The following is a 19,663-nucleotide window of genomic DNA, read 5'->3' on the forward strand; positions in this document are numbered from 1 at the left end:
GAAAATGGAAAACAGTAGCAGAAGCACCTCCTTTGACACACAGTAGCTTTAGGGAGACACACGTGTTAACCTCAGTGAGTCATTCTTACCTTTCTGGCTTCAGTGGTTGTCAGGCTGAACCCTCAGAGTGATAGGTTAGGCTCCTGATGGTGTTGTCTAGGGGACAGTAAGTCTGTCTGGAGAAGTTTGGTGTTATGACATGTGAGGGGAGTATGCTGTTTGGCAAGGAGTGGGTGTAGCATTGGGGTGCTGCCCTCTCCCAGCCATAAAAATTGACCCTCCCAGGTCCCTGTTACATAAAGTTAGAGAAAAGTGGTCCATAGTCTGGTGCTTGACACATAAATAGGAACCATTGTGGGAACCAAGCTCTGTTTATTACCTTCCTCCCCCCACTCTACCCCCTCACGTGTACACACGTGTCACAGTATTCATGTGAGGGGCTGAGGGTCTTTGGCTTCCTGTTCCCCCCTTCCTGCTGTGTTCTATGGTCTCGTTGTCCCTGGACTCTCCTGTCTCTGCTCCCCGTCTCCCCACAGGAGTGCTCACATTATAGGCAGGTGCTCTACCACATCCAGCTTCCTGTTAGTCTATGGGATTTGGATTGGGCGGGTCTTCTTGCTTGCCCAGCCATCTCCTCTCCTCATCTCTCCATTTTTTTTCTCTTGTTTTCTGAGACCGAGTCTCATGTAGCCCAGATTCCCTCACACTCTGTCTTAGTTAGGGTTTTACTGCTGTAAACAGACACCATGACCAAGACAACTTTTTTTTTTTTTTAAAAAACGTTTATTTGTTTTATTTACATGAGTACACTGCAGCTGTCTTCAGACACACCAGAAGAGGGCATTGGGATCCCATTACAGATGGTTGTGAGCCACCATGAGATTGCTGGGAATTGAACTCAGGACCTCTGGAAGGGCAGTCGGTGCTCTTAACCGCCAAGCCATCTCTCCAGCCCCAAGGCAAATCTTATAAGGACAACATTTAATTGGTGCTGGCTTACAGGTTCAAAGGTTCAGTCCATTATCATCTAGGCAGGAGCATGGCAGCATCCAGGCAGACATGGTGCATGAGAGTTCTACATCTTCATCTGAAGGCTGCTAGTGGAAGACTCACTTCCAGGCAGCTAGGGTAAGGGTCTTAGCCCACACCCACAGTGACACACCTACTCCAACAGGGCTACACCTTCTAATAGTGCCACTCCTGGGTCAAGCACATATAAACCATCACACCCTCTGTGTTACGGAGGTTGCCCTTGAGCTCCTGATTCTCTTACCTCCAACTCCCTGGTGCTGGGGCGACAGCAAGAGACCATCAAATCCAGTGTGTGCTCTGTAGTGGTGGGATAGAGGCCAGGACCTCAGCCAGATAAGCATTCTAAGCATTGAGTCACATTGGTAGCCCTGTGCTTTTACTATGTTATCCTCAAACTCACTATCCTCCTGCCTCAGGTTTCCCAGTAAAGAGAAGACAGAGGTGGATGCTTGCCTTGTGGTGGCTCTTTTAAAAATTACATTTGTGCCAGGCAGTGGTGGCACACACCTTTAATCCTTGCTCTTGGGAGGCAGAGGCAGGTGGATTTCTGGGTTCGAGGTCAGCCTGCTCTACAGAGTGAGTTCCAGGACAGCCAGGGCTACACAGAGAAACTCCGTCTCGAAAAACAAAAACAAAAACAAATTATGTTTGTTTACTGTGTTCCTGTGTGTGGACATTGTAGCAGAACTTGGCTACTTTGTGGGTTCTTCTTTCTTCCACCCTTTTCTACCCTCTTTCCATCTTTTCAACCCTTAACACTGGGGGGGGGGAGGGCTGTGGAGGGATGTAAGGAGGTGGGGTGTGGGGAGGGAAGGGCAGAGAGGAGAAGGCGTGACATGATTGTTAGACTACTTTCTGCTGATTAGGGGCATTGAGTTCCTTGGGGCAAGTTTGATTTTTGCCATCAGGCTATCTAATTTCTTCTTGTTGTTTCTTCTTTGAACATGATTACTTAACAAACTGTGACCAACAGAGACCAACCAAAACCTGTCTTGGGGCCATAGCATTTGTATATCCTCTGGAAAGTGCCCAGAATTCCAAAGTTCACAATCGCAGAAACTATGTGCAACTGGCAAAACCATGCCTCTGCTAGAGCACTAGGCAAATCACAATCAGCTCCTGCAGACAATCTGAAGCAGCCCCCTATGTGACACCTCGAATTAAAACACATATTAAAACCACATATTTCTGTGTTTTTCGAAGACACCAAAATTCTCAGTACAGATCCACAATGGAGGCCAGGGGACAATTGTGTGCATTGGTTGTCTTCTTGTATGTAGGGCTCAGCAATCCAGCTGGGATCATAGGTTTTAGCAGCAGAGGCCTTTTTGCCCTCTGAGGCATCTCACCCACCCTTCCTGTCTTTTTGTTTGATTTGTTTCGCATTTGTTTAATTTTGTTGTTGTTATTGTTTTCGTTGTTTGTTTTGTTTTGTAGACAGGGTTTCTCTGTGTAGCCCTGGCTGTCCTGGAACTCCAGGCTGGCCTCAAACTCAGAAATCCACCTGTCTCTGCCTCCCAAGGGCTGGGATTAAAGGTGTGTGCCACCACTGCCCAGCCTTGTTTAATTTATTAATTGATTTCTCTGTGTGGGTTTATGTGGGGTCATGTGTGCATCTGTACACATGTAGAAATCAGAACTCTTTTTCTACCTGCAATCAGGGTAACTCCTGCCAAACTCCTGGTTTTACTGCTAAGCTGGAAACTACATCTTCTGGTATGCCTCGCAAGCTGCCTTGTGAACTACGGCTCCCTGCGTGCTCCGCGCTAGAGAAACTACAAATTCCGGCGCGCTGCGGGCGGCGGCGCCATCTTCCGCGGCGCGGATTGAATGAGCGCGCCGCACCCGGGCAGCCGAGGTGATTCTCCCGCCGCCGCCGCCGCCGCCGCCGCCACCTCCGCCATGGCGTCTCTGCCGCCCCACGCGGGGCCCGCCACGCCGCTATCGCCCACGCGCCTGTCTCGGCTGCAGGAGAAGGAGGAGCTGCGCGAGCTCAACGACCGTCTGGCACACTACATCGACCGCGTCCGCGCGCTGGAGCTGGAGAATGATAGGCTGCTGCTCCGGATCTCCGAGAAGGAGGAGGTGACCACTCGCGAGGTACGTGGGTCAGCACCGGGGACGCGGGGAGCTTGACCCCGGTGAGAGGTGAAGTGAGCAGAGCCCTGCCCACCCGGGATCCCGGAGGCCGGTGCATAGAGCTAGCTAAGCCCTGCCCACCAGGGACCCCCGGCGCTGATGCATAGAGCTAGCTGAGCCTTGTTCACCGGGAACTCCGGGGCTGGTGTATAAAGGCTAAATCCTGTCTGCCGGGGACCTTCAGGACAGGTGCAGAGCGCTGAGCCCAGTCCATCCGGGACCCCCTGGAGCAGATGCGGACAGCTAAGCTTTGCCCACCAGGACACCCCAGGGTTGGGTGCATAGGCCTGAGCCCTGCCCACCAGTAGACCCCAGGGACAATTGCAGAGCGCTGAGCTCCGCCCTAGGGATGGGGGAAGACACCTCCCTTACAGGTGCAAATCGCTAAGCCCCACCCACTATGGGGGTACCTGGAATGGGTGCAGACAATTAAGCCACGCCTACCAGGAACCCAGCCACCGATTAAAGTCTCGGTGGGGAGGGGGACTTGTACAAATGGGTCCAAGTTCCTCCCATCTGAGGGACTTTAGGGACAAGTGACAGGTGTAAACAATGTTAGTCCCCGCCCCCTGAAGTCCCACCCACCCGGGCCCTCTTGGGACAGGTGCTGATGAAGCTAACCTGTGCTCCCCTGCTCTTCATCCTACTTCAGTATGGTTGAAGAGATTTAGGGGCATGCTTCCCATGTGGTCTCAAGGACCTTGGGGCGGTATGGGGGTTTCTTGTGCACATTTCTTGGATAGGCAGCTAAGCCCCGCCCACCCAGGCTCATAGGTTTACAGGATCCTGCTTGATTCCTAAGATACCCCAGAGATAATATACTGAGACTGAGCAAGTCTCTCCAATTAGGGGCTCATGAGATCCTAGGATACCCTAAGGAAATGCTGTCCGGAGGCTGTCCTGGGAATCTTTGGGCTTTGAGGATCTCTGAGGGAGGAATACTAAGCCTGCAAACCCTGAGGATCCCAGTGAGGGGTGAGCTGCATACTGTCCTGGGAACCCCTAGGGAGGGAGAACACCACCCTAGGCGAGGCCATCCTTATTCAAGATGTGAGGAGATTTGCTCCCCCCCCCCAGGAGAGGTGCAGAACCACAGCTCTTTCTTCTAGCAGAGGGGGGTTTTGTTTGGCCACCCTGAAAAAAGGGTGTTGGCCAAGGATCATCCTTCAGAGGGCTCCTGGACTTCTGGGTACCCCATGAGCAAGGGTGCATCCCGCACAGTTCTGGGAGACCCAGGTGAGACGTGCATTTGGGGGCTCTCCTGAGGACACTCAGGCTCTAGGGTTTGAGATTGTGAGGGTAGTGTTCTTAGGGGTTACCAGTGGACAAGGTTAGGAGCTGGGCAGTCTCCACCCACTGTAGGGTCCATGGACATCTTGGGATGCTTCTGCTGAAGGATACCAAGGGAAGAGTCCAATGAGTGTGTGACTCCTCAGGGACCAGCACAGAGTGGGCCACCCACCTATTCAGCCTGGTGTGGGGCAGAGTGTTTTCAGGAGGCTGGTACCTGGGGGAGGGGCCACTGGGCTGCCCCCCCCCAGTGGAATACATCTGGAGGGTGTTTGTACTCTACCCTCTTGGGGGAATATGAGGATGGTCTCTAGTCGTTGGTAGGGTAAGACAACTCAAGTCCTGTGAAAGGGGGTGAAGGGTCTCAATCATGGACTCTTCCTTCTCATAGAACTTGGGTGGGCCCCAGGAGCTCAAGGGCTGTGGTGAGTGAGCGTCTGATCTGAGAAGCCGTTCTCATGTCTTGGAGTTGGCAGGCTGCCTGGGAGGAGGGGTGCTGGGGCCTGGCACCATCTAACCCCGGGGACCGTGAAGGTACGGGGTTTCTTTCTCTTTCCTTCTTTCTTTCTTCCTTCCTTCCTTTCTTTCTTTCTTTCCTTCTTTCTTCCTTTCATTTTTCAAGACAGGGTTTCTCTGTGTAGCCCTGGCTGTCCTGGAACTCACTCTGTAGACCAGACTGGTCTTAGACTCAGAAACCTGCCTGCCTCTGCCTCCCAAGTGCTGGGATTAAAAGCGTGCGCCACCACCGCCCGGCGGTATGGGAGTTTCTTGTGCAAAATCCATGGGGTATCTGGGGACTCGTAGCGGTACTGGCATCTCCAATACACAGGGTCTTCTACGGCAACTAGGCTTCACCAATAGTCTCTCATAGGCTCTCTTCATGGTGCCAAGCCTCAGCTCCTTTGCATGACCCCTTCAGTCCTGGGCCGTCAACTGCAGATGAGGCTGCCCCTTCACCCATGGCCTTCCATGGCCTCTCACACTGCCAAGCCTCAGCAGCTCTTTATAGCCCCTTCATGCCTTCAAAACCAGTACCACTGGGTGACTCTTACACAGCACCAAGTCCAGCTGCAGCATGAGGTACAACCTTGGCTATCTCTGGAACACAGCTTCTCTATGCTCTCAGAAAACACTTCCCAGAAGATTTCATCTCGGCGATGCTGGTCTCTTATTAATCAATGCTAATCTCTTAGCTCCAGCTGACCAGCATCAATTGTCTTAGTAGTCCCTTCTATTTTGGACTCTAAAGCCAGAGCCACATGGCCAAAACATGGCTGCCTGCTGGGGCTGGAATATAGCCCCTTGGTCTATTACATTTTCACCAGCTTTCTGTTATCTAGCTCCTTCACTGTCTAAGCTCGGCTGTCCTGGAACTTGTTCTGTAGACTGACTTTGAACTCCTAAGCACTGGGATTGAAGGTGCGGTCCACCGAGCCTCGATTTAAGTTTTCCTTCACCTAGAACTCGATATGTTCTAGGCTGGCGTTGAACTCAGAGATCTACTTGTCTTGCCTCCTGGGATTAAAGGCTTGTACTACCATGCCTGAACCTAAGCTAAAGCTTGGTGGGATCAGGATGGCTGGTGTGTGTGTGTGTGTGTGCATGTGGAAGCCAGAGACCACCTTTGGGTGTCTCCCTCAGTCATTTTTGTGGTTATTTTTGTTTTTAAAGATTTACTTATTTTGTTTTTTCAGGACAGGGTTTCTCTGTGTAGCGCTAGCTGACCTGGAACTAACTCTGTAGAACAGGCTGGCCTTGAACTCAGAGTTCAACTCAACCTGCCTCTGGTTCCACAGTGCCAGTGTTAAAGGTCTGTGCCACCACCACCCTGCTCTTTGTAGCCCCTTTGTCCCACAGACATTTGGAGCTTCTGGGCTCTGCAAACACGTGCAGTACCAGCCCTAGTAGATGCCTCCTGTCCATACAGGTGACAGTGGCAAAGTCCACTTTTGCTTCTCAGATTCGCAAGGCGGGTTAGAGCACAGGGCTGGTTTGGGGCTGAAGTGTGAGCCAGGCATCTGGCAGCAGGCGGGCGGCAGGCGCATTGCCCTCCGAGAGCCAACCTACCTAGTTTCTCCATCTAGTGTTGTAAGATGTCTGGGGACAGCTGTTGGGGTTGCCAGGCAGTACAGGAAATTGAGGGGGGGCTGGAGTGACACAAAAGACGGCATACAGACAGCACATGCTCCACCTGTCAGCAGCGCCTTCTGGGCAACTTGGCAAGGAGCAGGGACAGGTGTGGCTGGGTGTTGCCCGGGGCCTGCCATCAGGGATCACCAGGTCATCTGCTATCCAGTGGCAGCTGAGACCTGGGGCCTTGGCAGGGGCCTATGAGGGAGGCTTTGAAGGGACCACTGAAGGCTAGGCTGCCAGCTGGTCACACGAGGTGACCTTGCGCTCCTTCGCCGCTCAGGCTTGCATACTGGCTCTCATTTCACTCACTCTGCTTCAGAACTGGGCCGAGCGTGACTTCTCATCACACAGACCAACATCACTTGGTGTCTGTGAAGCCGTGCTGGTGTGGGTGGGTTGCCAGTGCTGGAGGGCAGCAGGAAGACTGCCCGTGAACACTGAGGCTGGGATATAAGGTTCCTACAGGGAAACGTGACCACAGCACCTCCTTCCCCAGTGTCCTTTTGCAGGGCTGGTGTGTCTGGGGGACAGAGAGTCCTAGAGGAGCAGAACTCTCCAGCCAAGCTTACAGGTGACGCTGGCAAAGGCCACCTCGGACCACCTGAGTCCCAAGGTTCTGGCCGATGTGTCTGGACTCCCAGGCTGGGCCCTGCAGTGGTGCTACAGAATGCAACGAGAGCCAGCCAGACCCAAAAAAATAAATAAATAAAAATACAGAAGCAATTCTAGACAGGTAGGCTCAGGCGATGGCTGCACTGGCCTGCAGGCCTGAGTATAGACCAGGCAGGCCCAGACATAGGGTCTACATGGAGCAGGCCCATGGGTCACAGCACCGCCTGTGTTCCTTGTGCCCTTTCTGCCCCAGGGCCCATCTAGGAGCCCACAGAGCATTCACCAGCCAATGCCGCTGAAGGACTGGGGTGACAGCGTCCATCCTGCCACCACACCACACCCCCCATTCCTCCCATTGCCGCTTGTAGCGAGCAGTCCCATGCTTACCTCCTGTCTTCCTCAGGAGCTTCTGTGTTCTGGCCACCCCAGGCCTGGCCAATTAGCATCCTTTGGGAAGTGACTGGAAGGCAGGGACTGAGGGGACATGTGTGTGTGTGCATCTGTGTGTGTGTATATGTGGATGTCTGTGTGTGTCTGTCTCTGGGTGTGGTGTATATGGGTCTGTCTGTCTGTCCATGGTGTCTGTCTTGTTTTACACCTCAGTGCTCGCTTCTGTCACAGTGACAGAATGCTGGGGTTCACCAGCTTGTGAAGACAAGAGTTTTATCTGGGCTGTTGGTCTTGGTTGATTTGGCACCAACATGAGGGCATAGGGCCCAGCGGGGTTACATCTCAAGTACCCTCCTAGGGTCAAGGGCACTCCCAACACCAGGACCTGTGGAGTCTGAGACAGGAGACAGGAGTAAGCGCCTGTTTATTACCTCTCCTGCATTCCTGTAGCAGACCCAATTTTGCCACTGATGCAGGGCCGGATTGAAGGAGGCTTTTTCCTGCTCCAGGCCTCAGTGTCTTTGTCTATAAAATGGGAATAAGAGCCTCACCCACTCCAGCCCCCCTACACACAGTGTGTCCATTTATCTGTCTCACACACAGTGTGTCACATTTCTCTCTCTCTCTCTCTCTCTCTCTCTCTCTCTCTCTCTCACACACACACACACACACACACACACACACACACACACAAATACTGTCACACTGTCATCTGAGCCCAAGTCCCACCTGCAAAGGTCCCTCAGCAGCCCTTCTACTCTGGCCTCAGCTGACCTGCCAGGCCCGTGCTGGGCAGCCACCATCTCTGTGCTGACAGGCACCAGGTACCTGAGCCCTGATGTGTGTCGAGCTTATGCTCCCCTAAAGTGGCACTGCAGTTCAGGGCACTACCTTAGGTCTCTGTCATCTCACCTTTGTCCAATTCTAGAACATTCTGTCCCCTGAAAGAGAGTGCATTCCCAGGAACCATCATTCTATCTTCCCTCCTCTCAGCGCCCATGAGTCTACTTCCTGTCTGGATTCCCCCATTGGGCATATTTCCGTCCTGGAGCCCACACCACATGGCCTTTGCATCTGGGTCTCACTGAGCACCATGTCTTCCAGGTCCCTCCACACTGTCACGTCAGGGTCTCGCTCCTGTTCAGGGTTGAACAATATTGCAGCTAAGGGGCAGATGGCAGCACATGTCCGTCATTTGCTGAGAATTCCCCTTGGTGTTGGGGCTGGTGGCATTGTGCAGATTGTACAGGTTTGCAGGTGGGTGTTCCTGCTCTTTCTGCACCGTGTGGTGCTGGAGTGACAGGAGGCCCCGCTCTCCACAGCCACGGCCCACACCTGTGCCTGCTTGTCTCTCTGCCGTCCGGGCTGTGAAGTGCTGTGTTTCCCTGCAGTCTGTTGCCACATGTCTTTAAACACATTAAGCTCATAGCTGCATAATGGAGGGAGGAGGGCCCGGGAGAAACCTGAGTCCTCAGTCCAGCTGGTGTGTGTGGCCTGGCCAGGGGCCGGTGGCAGCCTGGGACATACAGGTGGCAGCTGTCTTCCCAGCAGGGTTGATGCTCCATCAAAAGCAAGTGTGTATTCAAGTGTCCCTGAAAACCCCTTGCTAGGCACCGTGTGGGGTGACCCTGCAACAGTTTGACTTTGAATATGGATCCAGGTGCAGCTCAGAGAATGTCTGGATTAGGCAGGGTTCTAGAGTCACAGAAACTATGGGCTGTCTATAGATTAAGGGAAATTATGGAATGACTTTCAGTCTGCAGTACTACTGACCCAACAACGGTCAGCAGTGAAAGGGAAGGCCAGGAATCTAGTAGTTGCTCAGTCCCACGAGGCTGAGTGTTTCGGCTGGACTTCTGTAGAAGCTGGAATCCTGAAGAAGTAGGCTCCAGCAGATATGCTGGCAAGTAAGTGCAAGCAGGCGAAGAGCGTCTTCCTTCTTTCAATGTCCTTATGTAGGGCCTCCAGCAGAAGGTGTGGCCCCGATTAAAGGTGTGAACCACCAGGCCTGGATCTGGGACTTGCTCTGTCCCAGGCTGGCCTCAAACTCAGAGATCTGCTTACCTGTTTCCTAGAATTAAAGGCGTACACCACCTTGCCTGGGCCTAAGCTTTTCATGGCCACTATGGCTCAAGATCAGGATCACAGGTGTGTCCTCCATTTCTGGGTTGTAGTTCATTCCAGATGTAGGCTAGCTGACGACCAGGAATAGCCATCACAGTGTCTCATCGAGGTGGCCTAGGTGGCCTTAGGTCCCCTAGTCCTTTCCCCCACGGGACTGGATGCAGTATGGAATGTGAGGAATAGAAGTGTGATTCAAAAAGGGGCTCTCCAAATTGCCATAACAGGGACAGGAGTGTGACCCTGCAAAGATCCCAGGAAAGGTCCCTGTGGACTCAGGTGTCACCCTGCCCATGCTGTGATATGATCAGCACCATCATTGTAAGGTTGGGCTCAGTGGAGAGAGTGCGTGCCTGGCATGGATACTGTCATGTCGGTACTGGGGCTTTGGAGAAAAGAAAACACATTAGACCAGGAATTCTAGACTGGACAGTGGTATGCTGGGTGTCTGCTGCTCGGTGTAGTGGGTTGGCAGGGATGTCCCATAGCCGAGAATTGTAAGGCCCTGAGCCAATGGCTAGCCTTGGCTACACATTCTCACCCAAGCCTCAGAGTCCTGTGGCCTGATCTTGTCATCCTGGCAGGATAAATTGTGGAAAAGGAAGATGGATTCTTCCAGAAAGACCACCCAGACTCCTCTGCCATATCTAAGACAGTGTCATAGGGTTGACATAGGATAGTCCTGTGTCCCCATTGTCACACCCTGCCCTGTTTCCCCAGGTGAGTGGCATCAAGACCCTGTACGAGTCGGAGTTGGCTGACGCCCGGCGGGTACTGGATGAGACGGCCCGTGAACGTGCCCGGCTGCAGATTGAAATTGGAAAGGTGCAGGCCGAGTTAGAGGAAGCCAGGAAGAGGTGGGTGCTAGGCCAGGGACCCACCTTGGTGGGTGGAGTGCTTGTCCCACTGGGAAGATGGGGACAACGGACAGCAGTCCTCAGAGTAAGCTGGTTAGAAGACTAGCCACAGCGGCAAGCGAGACACCCGCCTCCACCAAGCAAGTGGAGAGTGATTGAGGAAGGGCCTCCATGTTGAATTCAGACCTCTGCCTTCACATGTGCACACATGTGAACATAGTACACACACACACACACACACATACACACACACATACAGCAAGGAAAAACAGAAAGGTCTGTCGGTGACTGAGGTTCCACAGGTGCTGGCCTCTCGGGGACACAGCTCCCCATGGACCAGGAGGCCCCAGAGAGAGGGGACAGGATGACTGTGGGGTTGACATGGAGCCATATGGCCACCAGCCTGAAGCAGCTGCAAATGGCCTGACCATGCACACGCTTGTTCAGACCATGCCTCCCCAGGCTGGCAGTGAGACCTCTCTGAGGCTGTGCTTTGCAGACTTTGTGCTTTGATGCCCTAGAGAGAGCAGGCCCAAGATCCCTCACTGTTCTCCTTGGCCTCCTCAACTGTCCCTTGGGGGTCAGAGAGTGTCTCCCTCATCAGAAGCCTCAAAGGTTCTGAACACTGTAAGTTGGACGGCTGAAGGTGTCCCGCCCCCGCTTCCTCCCCCAGGACAATGGCAGGAGAATGTTGTCGTAGAGTGACTGTCTAAACACCAGCTCTGGCTTGTGCTGAGTGGAGAATTCAGGTCCTGCCTCTGCTGGGGACATCACAATCCTCAGAGCGGGTTGGGGTGAGAGTCTCCCACACTCTTGCCAGCCTGGGCCTGGGATGCTCTGCTCTGCAGAACCCACTGCTGGTGAAGCCATCCTGGGACCTCCCCGTCTCAGAAGGGACCACTTCTAGATCTGCCCAAGTTCTGCTCACATCAGGACCCCTTGCTCCCACGGGCCATTTGACCTTCATAGGGGCCACAAGCCAGAGCCTGTCCCCTGGTCTTTGGTAGTAGTGCTCGAGGAGGCCGCCAGGCTGCCTCCCCTCATTCAGCATCTGCCACTGGCTTCATAAGCTGATGTGTTGGAGCCTGAGGGGTTCATAGGCAACAGACACATCAAAGGTGCTGAGGCAGCCTGTGCTTCTGTCCCGGCTACCTCAACCCATCTGGTGTGGGGCTAGCACCAGCTAGGCTGAAGATTCCTGCCTGGGTATGTACACAGCACCTTCTCCTCCCCAACCCATCCAGGATAGTTTTACATTCCAGAGATTGCACCATGATTTATGGGCCTCCAGCTTTTTGGTTTTGTTCTTGTTTTTGTTTTTCAAGACAGGGTTTCTCTATGTAGCCCTGGCTGTCCTGCATCTCACTCTGTAGACCAGGCTGGCCTCGAACTCAGAAATCCATCTGCCTCTGCCTCCCAAGTGCTGGGATTAAAGGCGTGCGCCACCACCGTCCAATGGTCCTCCAGCTTCCTATGTAAGCCCAGGCTAGCTTCCAGCTCTCTATATAGCCAAGGATAGCCTTGACTAGTGAGACTGGCTTTCTCCTAATCCCAATACTTCCTACTCCCCTTCTGGAACCTGAAGTCATGGCGGCCTTGGGGGACCTGCTGAGTGGACCCTGCCCTAGCACCTTGCCCTTCTTGGGATAGGCCCATGCATTCAGCGGAACCTGGGCCTTTGAGGTTGGGCAGGAATTCCCCAGCCCCACTCATTCTTCCTCTGGTCCTGTTCTGCTGACTCTGCACCGATGGCCTGTGGTCCTGCCTCCATACTTCTCCTCTGGGCACCTGGTCCCTCTCAGCCCGTCCCACGTCCCAACTGGTGATCTCTGAGTATAGGACTCCAGCCCTCAAATAGTCCTCTTCCAACCTTGGGTTGACAGGCTCTGTGAGCATTGGTGGTTCCTTGAACAAAGCAGGGGCCAGATCTTTCTGCACCCCACACCCAGACTCTGGCAGACAGAGTAGGGAACAGTCTGGATTCTGCAGCAGCTGTGGCTACTTAGCTATGGGTACCACCCATCTCTGTACATCCACCTGTCACTAGCTGACTGTGGGAAAGCTGAGGCAGGAGGACTGCTGCAAGTGTGAGGCCAGCCTGGGTTCTGGATATCCTGTGCCACAAAAGGGAAGAATCACAAATGTTGTAAAAGTCGCCAGAATCTGCTTTCTGACACCTTTGTGCTTAAACGCCTTCCTCTAATCTTGCTGTGTGACAGGAGAGTTGGGCTTTTCTTTGTGACTTTAATGAATTTCAGCTAGTCCTGTACTGCTGGGCAGCCCCACTTAGAACTGGGCTTCTGTACACAGCTGGGAAGGCTTCGGGCACCTTCAGCCCTGACAAATACAGCTAGTATGCTGTGGTCCACAATGCCGAGCACTTTGGTTGGGTTGGGTTTGAGAATGCTCTTGTTTTTGAAATAGGGTCTCTGTAGACCAAGCTGGTCTCAAACTTGGAGCAGTCCTCCTGCCTCAGCCTCCCAGGAGCTGGGACAACAGACAGGCATCCTGCAGCAACTAACAGGGACCTTGTGCTTGGCCTCCCTGGGCCTTCTGACCGCCCGTCCTCCTTGCTTTCAGTGCCAAGAAGCGGGAAGGTGAGCTCACAGTGGCCCAGGGCCGAGTGAAGGAACTGGAATCCTTGTTCCACCGGAGTGAGGCCGAGTTGGCCGCAGCCCTTGGTGACAAGCATGGCCTGGAGACAGAGGTGGCAGAGCTTCGAGCACAGCTAGCCAAGGTGGGTCTGGCAGCTGCTGAGATCCCAGCTCCCTAGTGACATGGAGAAGCTGAGATGGCAGCCGGGCCAGTAGGCTATCTCCTCAGCTCACTGCCCCATGTTTCCCAGGCAGAGGATGGTCATGCTGTGGCCAAGAAGCAGTTGGAGAAGGAGACGCTGATGCGCGTGGACCTTGAGAACCGTTGCCAGAGCCTGCAGGAGGAGCTGGCTTTCAGCAAGAGTGTGTTTGAGGAGGTGAGTGTGTGTGGTGGGGGTCGGGGGGTGGGGAGCAGACAGACTCCTGTTCCAGGAGACCCACCTCTTCCACAGGGACTCAGCCACTCAGGACTCTCAGTAGCCTGAGGCTCCTGCTTCTGCCCCCATGACCTCGTACTGAGCCCCTCCCTCTCTCGTGTTTGGTCTTGCATTTATCTCTTCCTTCTGCAAGAGGGGAAGGAGTTGCTGTGGTAGACGCTAAATTCAGGCCTGCAGACTTGGTGGCAGGCACTTTCACCTGAGGAGCCAGACATCTTGCCAGCCCAGCCTATGTCTAGCTGGGAATGACACTGGTCACTGAGTTTCTGGGCCAATGAGTCATTTAGAATCTCATATCAAGAATACCGGCATGGGGGTAAGCAGAAGCATTCAAATCTCTAAGTCTGAGGCAGACTCAGGCAGATGTCTACAGATCTACTGGTCTACAGAATGAATTCCAGGACAGCCATGGCTACAGAGAAACCCTGTCTAAAAAACTAACAACAACAACAGCAACAACAAAACCCTTAAACTGAGTCGTCAAGCCAGCTCAGTGTGTAAAGGCGTGTGCCACCGACACTCACAACCTGAGCTGCACCCCTGGAAATCCCATGGGAGGAGAAAGATAACTCCCACAAATTGTCCTCTGACATCCACAGTTGTGGCACCCCCCCCCCCCCCCCCCCCCCCCCAGTACACACACAGAAAATAGACGTCCTTACTTAGCCTGTCTACTACGGTCAGAGTGTGGTATTTGGGGGACTATATTCAGCGAACCTTAGGGTCTCCCCTTTAACATCTAGGCCTCTGGGACCTCGGGTTGCTGAGCATGGCTGGAGGGGACTATCCCTAGATGCAGGTTTACCACACAGGGCCCCAGGGACCTTGACCCCCACAGAACCCATTGTGTCATCATAATGCTGCATCCCTGGCTTCTGCTAGGCCAGGCCCCACCTGTGGTCAGTTGGAAGGAAGAACTTCAACAGGAAGAGCTCTATGGAACCACATGCAGCTCTGGGCTAGCCCAGAGGCCAAGAGAGCTTTGGTATAGAGCCCTATGGGAAACCACCAAGGACCTCAGCCAGAACTCACAGAGGGACCTATAAGGGACCCTGAACCTGTGGGAGAACTGGATTCTGGGAAGGGACCTGGGAAGTCTTCAGCTTGAGAACACAAACCCATGGGGGAGTCAGAACCCATAAGAGGCACTGGAGAGGGATGCAGGAGGGACTGCATGGAGACAGACACCAAGGATGGAGCTCTACTGGAGCTCAGAGGGAGACCTCTGAGGAAGTGTGTAAAGCGACGCCTGAAGGGTCTTGGGAAGGCCCCCGTGAAGGAAGCAGTGGAGGATCCCAGGACTTGGAACAACCACCCCGGGGTCCCCACAAGAGAGCAGGTGAGGGGGTGTAGCCATGTGGAGCACCAGACAGAAGAGTGTGTCTTGAGAAGCCTGTGACAGCCACTGCATCCTAGATCCCTGGGCTAGAGTCTATTTTGTAAGAAAATTAGGATCATCCAGGCAAGCCTCACCTCCCACTCCCCGTCTTCCTGTGGAAGTTGCTGCCCTGGAACTCCAGGCTCGGGGCAGGGGGATGGGGGTGTAGGAGAAGGCTCTGTCAGTATCTGCCGTACAAGTCTTACTGTTTTGAGGCAGCCTCTCACCGTGCAGCCCGTATTACTCTGAAATTCCCCATGTAGACCTAGTTGGCCTGGAACACTTAAGAGATCCTTCTGCCTCAGCCTCCTGAGTGCTGGAATTCAGGGTGAGCTTGCCACCCCTGGGGAAGAAAAGCTTTTTTTTTTTTTTTTTTTTTTTTTGAGACAAGGTTTCTCTGTGTAGCTGTCTGTCCTATAACTCACTCTGTAGACCAGGCTGGCTTTGAACTCAAGAGAGATCCACCTGCTTCTGCCTCCCAAGTGCTGGAACTAAGCCAAAGCTCCACCACCTGGCTCTTGAAAAGTATTTTTAAGACAGGATCTGACTATGAGCCCAGGCTGGCCAGAGCCATCTCCCGCCTCTGCTCCCCAGTGCTGTTGCCTTTGGTGTCTGGTTCCCCTCTCAGCCTACAGTACGTGTCCCTCCACATACAGCTGTGGATTGTGTCAGAGCCTTGCCCCTTTCCATGGCTAAATAATACTCCAAGTGTGCACATGGCCAGGCACCTAGAGATGCAGCCTGGCATAGCTGGATCACTAGTCTTGTCCCCTCATAGGAGGTGCGGGAGACCCGACGGAGGCATGAGAGGCGCTTGGTGGAGGTGGACAGCAGCCGGCAACAGGAATATGACTTCAAGATGGCTCAGGCCCTGGAGGACCTGCGCAGTCAGCACGATGAGCAAGTGCGCCTGTACCGGCTAGAGCTGGAGCAGACCTACCAGAACAAGGTACAGCTGTGAGGAGAGGGAAGGGAGCCGTTTTCTTGCCACCTGTGCTCACAGTCCCCAACTCCCCTAGCTGGACAACGCCAAGCTAATCTCGGACCAGAATGACAAGGCAGCCCATGCAGCCCGCGAGGAGCTCAAGGAGGCCCGCATGCGCGTGGAGTCCCTCAGCTACCAGCTCTTAGGCCTCCAAAAGCAGGTGACAGGGACCCAGCCCTACCCATAAGGGCTTTTGGCACTCCAGTCCTCCTTTGGTCCCTTACATCTGAGAGTACAGAGGCCACACTGTGACCTGGCCACACCCTCCCCAGGCCAGTGCTGCAGAGAACCACATCTACGAGCTGGAGGAGGCCTTGGCTGGGGAGCGCGACAAGTTCCGCAAGATGCTGGACGCCAAGGAGCAGGAGATGATGGAGGTGCGCGACGCCATGCAACAGCAGCTAGCGGAGTACCAGGAGCTGCTGGACACCAAGCTGGCCTTGGATATAGAGATAAGCGCCTACCGCAAGCTGCTGGAGGGTGAGGAGGAGAGGTGAGCAGGGCACTGGGACAAGGGAAGGGAGAGAGGGGACAGGTGGGCGGAGCTTCAAAAGAGGTCCAGAGGCTGCAAGTGGACCGCGTTCTGGTGGCCTGACCACGCCTCCTGGCCACTCCCACACCTTCCTTCCGCAGGCTTAAGCTATCCCCCAGCCCTTCATCACGGGTCACCATCTCTCGGGCCACCTCCAGCAGCAGCAGCAGCAGCGGGGTTGGCATGTCTGTGGGCCAGGGCAGAGGCAAGCGCCGGCGGCTGGAGACAGAGGACACCTCAGGCTCACCCAGCAGTGCCTTCAGCGTGAGCAGCGGCTCCCGCCTAGCCCAGAAGTCTGTGGCCACGGGTGTTGTGAACATCGATGAGGTGGACCTGGAGGGCAGGTTCGTGCGCCTTAAGAACTCTTCAGACAAGGTGAGCATGGGCTGGGTGAGTGGGACAGGCATTCCGTTCCTGGTGGCCAGAGGTCAAAAGGGGGTCTGGGTTGCAGGACCAGTCTTTGGGGAACTGGAGGATCAAGAGACAGGTTCTGGAGGGTGAGGACATCGCCTACAAGTTCACACCCAAGTATGTCCTGCGGGCCGGCCAGACTGTCACGGTAGGTACCAGCGGGTGTTAAGCTGGGAGGTTCCCAACACCAGCTTCCAGGGTGGGAGGTACTGTATGAGTGGGTTTAGCATGTTCTGAGACCAGCCCCGTGGCTACTGTGCTGCATTTACGGCGGTCACACCCTTCAGGGTACCACACTGTCCACGTGGTGCCCCATGTCTGAGGCCTGGCAGTTCAGAGTTCTGAGCGTGGGTGTCTAGTCCCTAAGATGCTTGGATCCCACCATTGTGACCCTGTCTCTTCCACATCCTGGGGCCATCCTGCTAGGAGGAGCCCACTTAAGGGGTCCTCGTGGCAGGCAGCCATTGCCTGGCCCAGGCCCTGAGGTGACTGGCAAGGGCCATCTTGGTCTCTCAGGTGTGGGCAGCTGGCGCAGGGGCTACCCACAGTCCCCCATCAACCCTTGTGTGGAAGAGTCAGAGCAGCTGGGGATCCGGGGAGAGCGTCCGCACTGTCCTGGTTAATGCAGATGGTGAGGTAGGTGCACAGCATGGGTGACTGGGACCTGGCACCTGCCTCCTCTCACAGCACTTGTGACCAAGCTGAAACCTGGAGGTGGTCAAGTGAACTGGTGACTCATTGTGTAGGAGGTGGCTGTGCAGGCTGCAAAGCAGTCATCTGTCCAGGGGCGCGAGAACGGGGAAGAGGAGGAAGAGGAAGAGGCAGAATTCGGTGAAGAGGACCTCTTCCACCAGCAGGTAGAGGAAGCATGTGGCTAGAGCGTCACACCTAGTGAGGCTTTGCACCTAGTGGGGCTTCAGGTCTAAGTTCCACAGTCGTGTTTCAGATGATGACTATATCCACTCACTGTGTGGGCTCTGTGACACCACAGACCTCAGAGGCCACACTCCTGACCCCTCAGCCAGGATACCCTCTGCTTAGAGCTTGGGGTGGGGAGACAGGGACTCCAGCCCCCAAGTGTGAGCTGGGGACAAATGGAAGGTTCTGGAATCGGGCCTTCCCCTTGCCTGAGAGCAGGTGCCTAACTCCATCCTCCCTCATTCCTTGCAGGGGGACCCAAGGACTACCTCAAGGGGCTGCCGGCTGATGTGAAAACTGCCCCGCAGTCACCATGATCCCCAGAGCGCCTGAAATTATTTTTTTATGGTCTGCTCTCACTAGTCCTTGGTCCATTTCTAGATGAATGTTAAGCAACCATGAGAATAATGTGGGTGGGCTCTGCTGGGTTTCTGAGATGGACATGTCCTCTGCCCACAGGCCTCACCTGGCCCCATGCCTGGCTTCCCATTGTGATGATAGAGAGGCCTGCAGGCTGAGGGACTTGGACCTGAATCTGGGGCAGGAGAATGGCTGCTAGCTCAGGGTGGACCTTGAATGAAACTGTGGCAATTCAATTGTTTTCTTTGAAGCCTATCAAAACAAATGAAATTCAGAATCCAAGAGGGCTGTGGGGCTCACTAGCCTGTCAGGATGTGGTAGCTCTTAGGACACAGGGCAGACCCTCCTCTCCTGGGGCTGATGGCACCTGAACCCAGGGACGTTCCAGGTTTGTGCTCTCAGTCTGAAAGGTTTATAACAGTCCCCAGCTTCAGGGCATTCATAGGCTTCTCTGGGCCCAGATTCTAAAATGTTCTAGTCCCTTCTAAAGCGGAGGACCAAGAAAGGAGGAGGTAGCTCACACATGAGAGGACTCCTCCCAACGAAGACTGAAGGGGACAGGTAGATAGTGGGTGTTGTGCCTTCAGGAGCAAAGGCTGCAGGTTCCTAGCCAGTGGCTCACAGGAGTGAGGCCACACTAGCTGTGCTCCTGGCCCCACGTGTGTGTACACTGTGCGGCCCCTCTGTGCCCCACCCTGATGGCAAGGCCTGGAAATTTGTTTCCCTGCAACCAAGCGCCAGGAGCTAGCCAGTTTCACCTGCCACCTCCCCACCACTGACACATGGTATTTTTTTAAAGAATATTTATTTTTTTACATCGGTCAGTAACACAGCTCACTGGGACGCCGCTCTGGAGGAGGTTCAGGCCTGGAGCTGCCACGACTGGGGGTTACCTATGACACTTTTCTTTACTGAGTTGTGGGGAGTTCTGTCTCTCTCCTGGCACAGCCTAGTTCAGGCCTGGTCTTCCCCCTAAGACAAGAGCTCTTGGCCACAGGATGCCACCACTGCCACCGACCTCCAGAACCCACCAGCCACCTCCTGATTCTAGATACCTCCGTTTTGTGACAGGTGTACCTGGATAGCCGTGGCTGGCTGCAGTCACTGCGCAGCCCTGCTGCCTTGCCCACAGGGCAGGTGTACTCCGCACTGGAGCTAGCTTCCTTGTATTTAAGGAGCAGGTCCACAGAGGCCTGTTTCTGGCCCTGGTTAGGCAAGGTGGTTACCAGAGTGGTGTTGCTGGGGAGCCGCCTGCACTGCGCACATCGCTCAGCTCTACAGATTGTTTCTTTTATAAGATGCATGCCAAACATGTGTTCCACCTTTTCTTTTCCGCCTATGATTTGTAAAATACATTTTACAACTGGAGATTTTTGTATCCTCAAATAAACACTGATTTTAACTGCACCCACGAAGTGGATTCTCCGATCTCGATAGGAGCAGCGAGAATTTTATATTGTAGGCATGCGCAGCG

At 54.2% G+C, this 19,663-nt stretch overlaps 1 protein-coding gene across 2 annotated transcripts; it reads left to right on the forward strand.

The window, feature by feature from the left end:
- Window positions 1-2,829: 2,829 nt before the first annotated feature.
- On the forward strand, window positions 2,830-19,596 carry Lmnb2 (lamin B2). Of its 2 annotated transcripts, XM_031349165.1 has the most exons (12): window positions 2,830-3,132; window positions 10,438-10,574; window positions 13,155-13,311; window positions 13,420-13,545; window positions 15,762-15,932; window positions 16,003-16,128; window positions 16,241-16,461; window positions 16,602-16,875; window positions 16,952-17,059; window positions 17,428-17,547; window positions 17,658-17,768; window positions 18,082-19,596. In XM_031349165.1, the coding sequence occupies exons 1-12, from the start codon at window positions 2,863-2,865 to the stop codon at window positions 18,121-18,123; spliced, it is 1,863 nt and encodes a 620-aa protein (XP_031205025.1). In that variant the 5' UTR covers window positions 2,830-2,862; the 3' UTR covers window positions 18,124-19,596. The 2 variants fall into 2 exon arrangements, with proteins under 2 accessions (XP_031205025.1, XP_031205026.1); XM_031349166.1 differs by lacking the exons at window positions 2,830-3,132; window positions 10,438-10,574; window positions 13,155-13,311; window positions 13,420-13,545 and adding an exon at window positions 14,490-14,944.
- The last annotated feature ends 67 nt before the right edge of the window (window positions 19,597-19,663 follow it).

This window comes from Mastomys coucha, unplaced genomic scaffold (genome assembly GCF_008632895.1).
Source record: "Mastomys coucha isolate ucsf_1 unplaced genomic scaffold, UCSF_Mcou_1 pScaffold4, whole genome shotgun sequence".
Classification (NCBI taxonomy): Eukaryota; Metazoa; Chordata; class Mammalia; order Rodentia; family Muridae; genus Mastomys; species Mastomys coucha.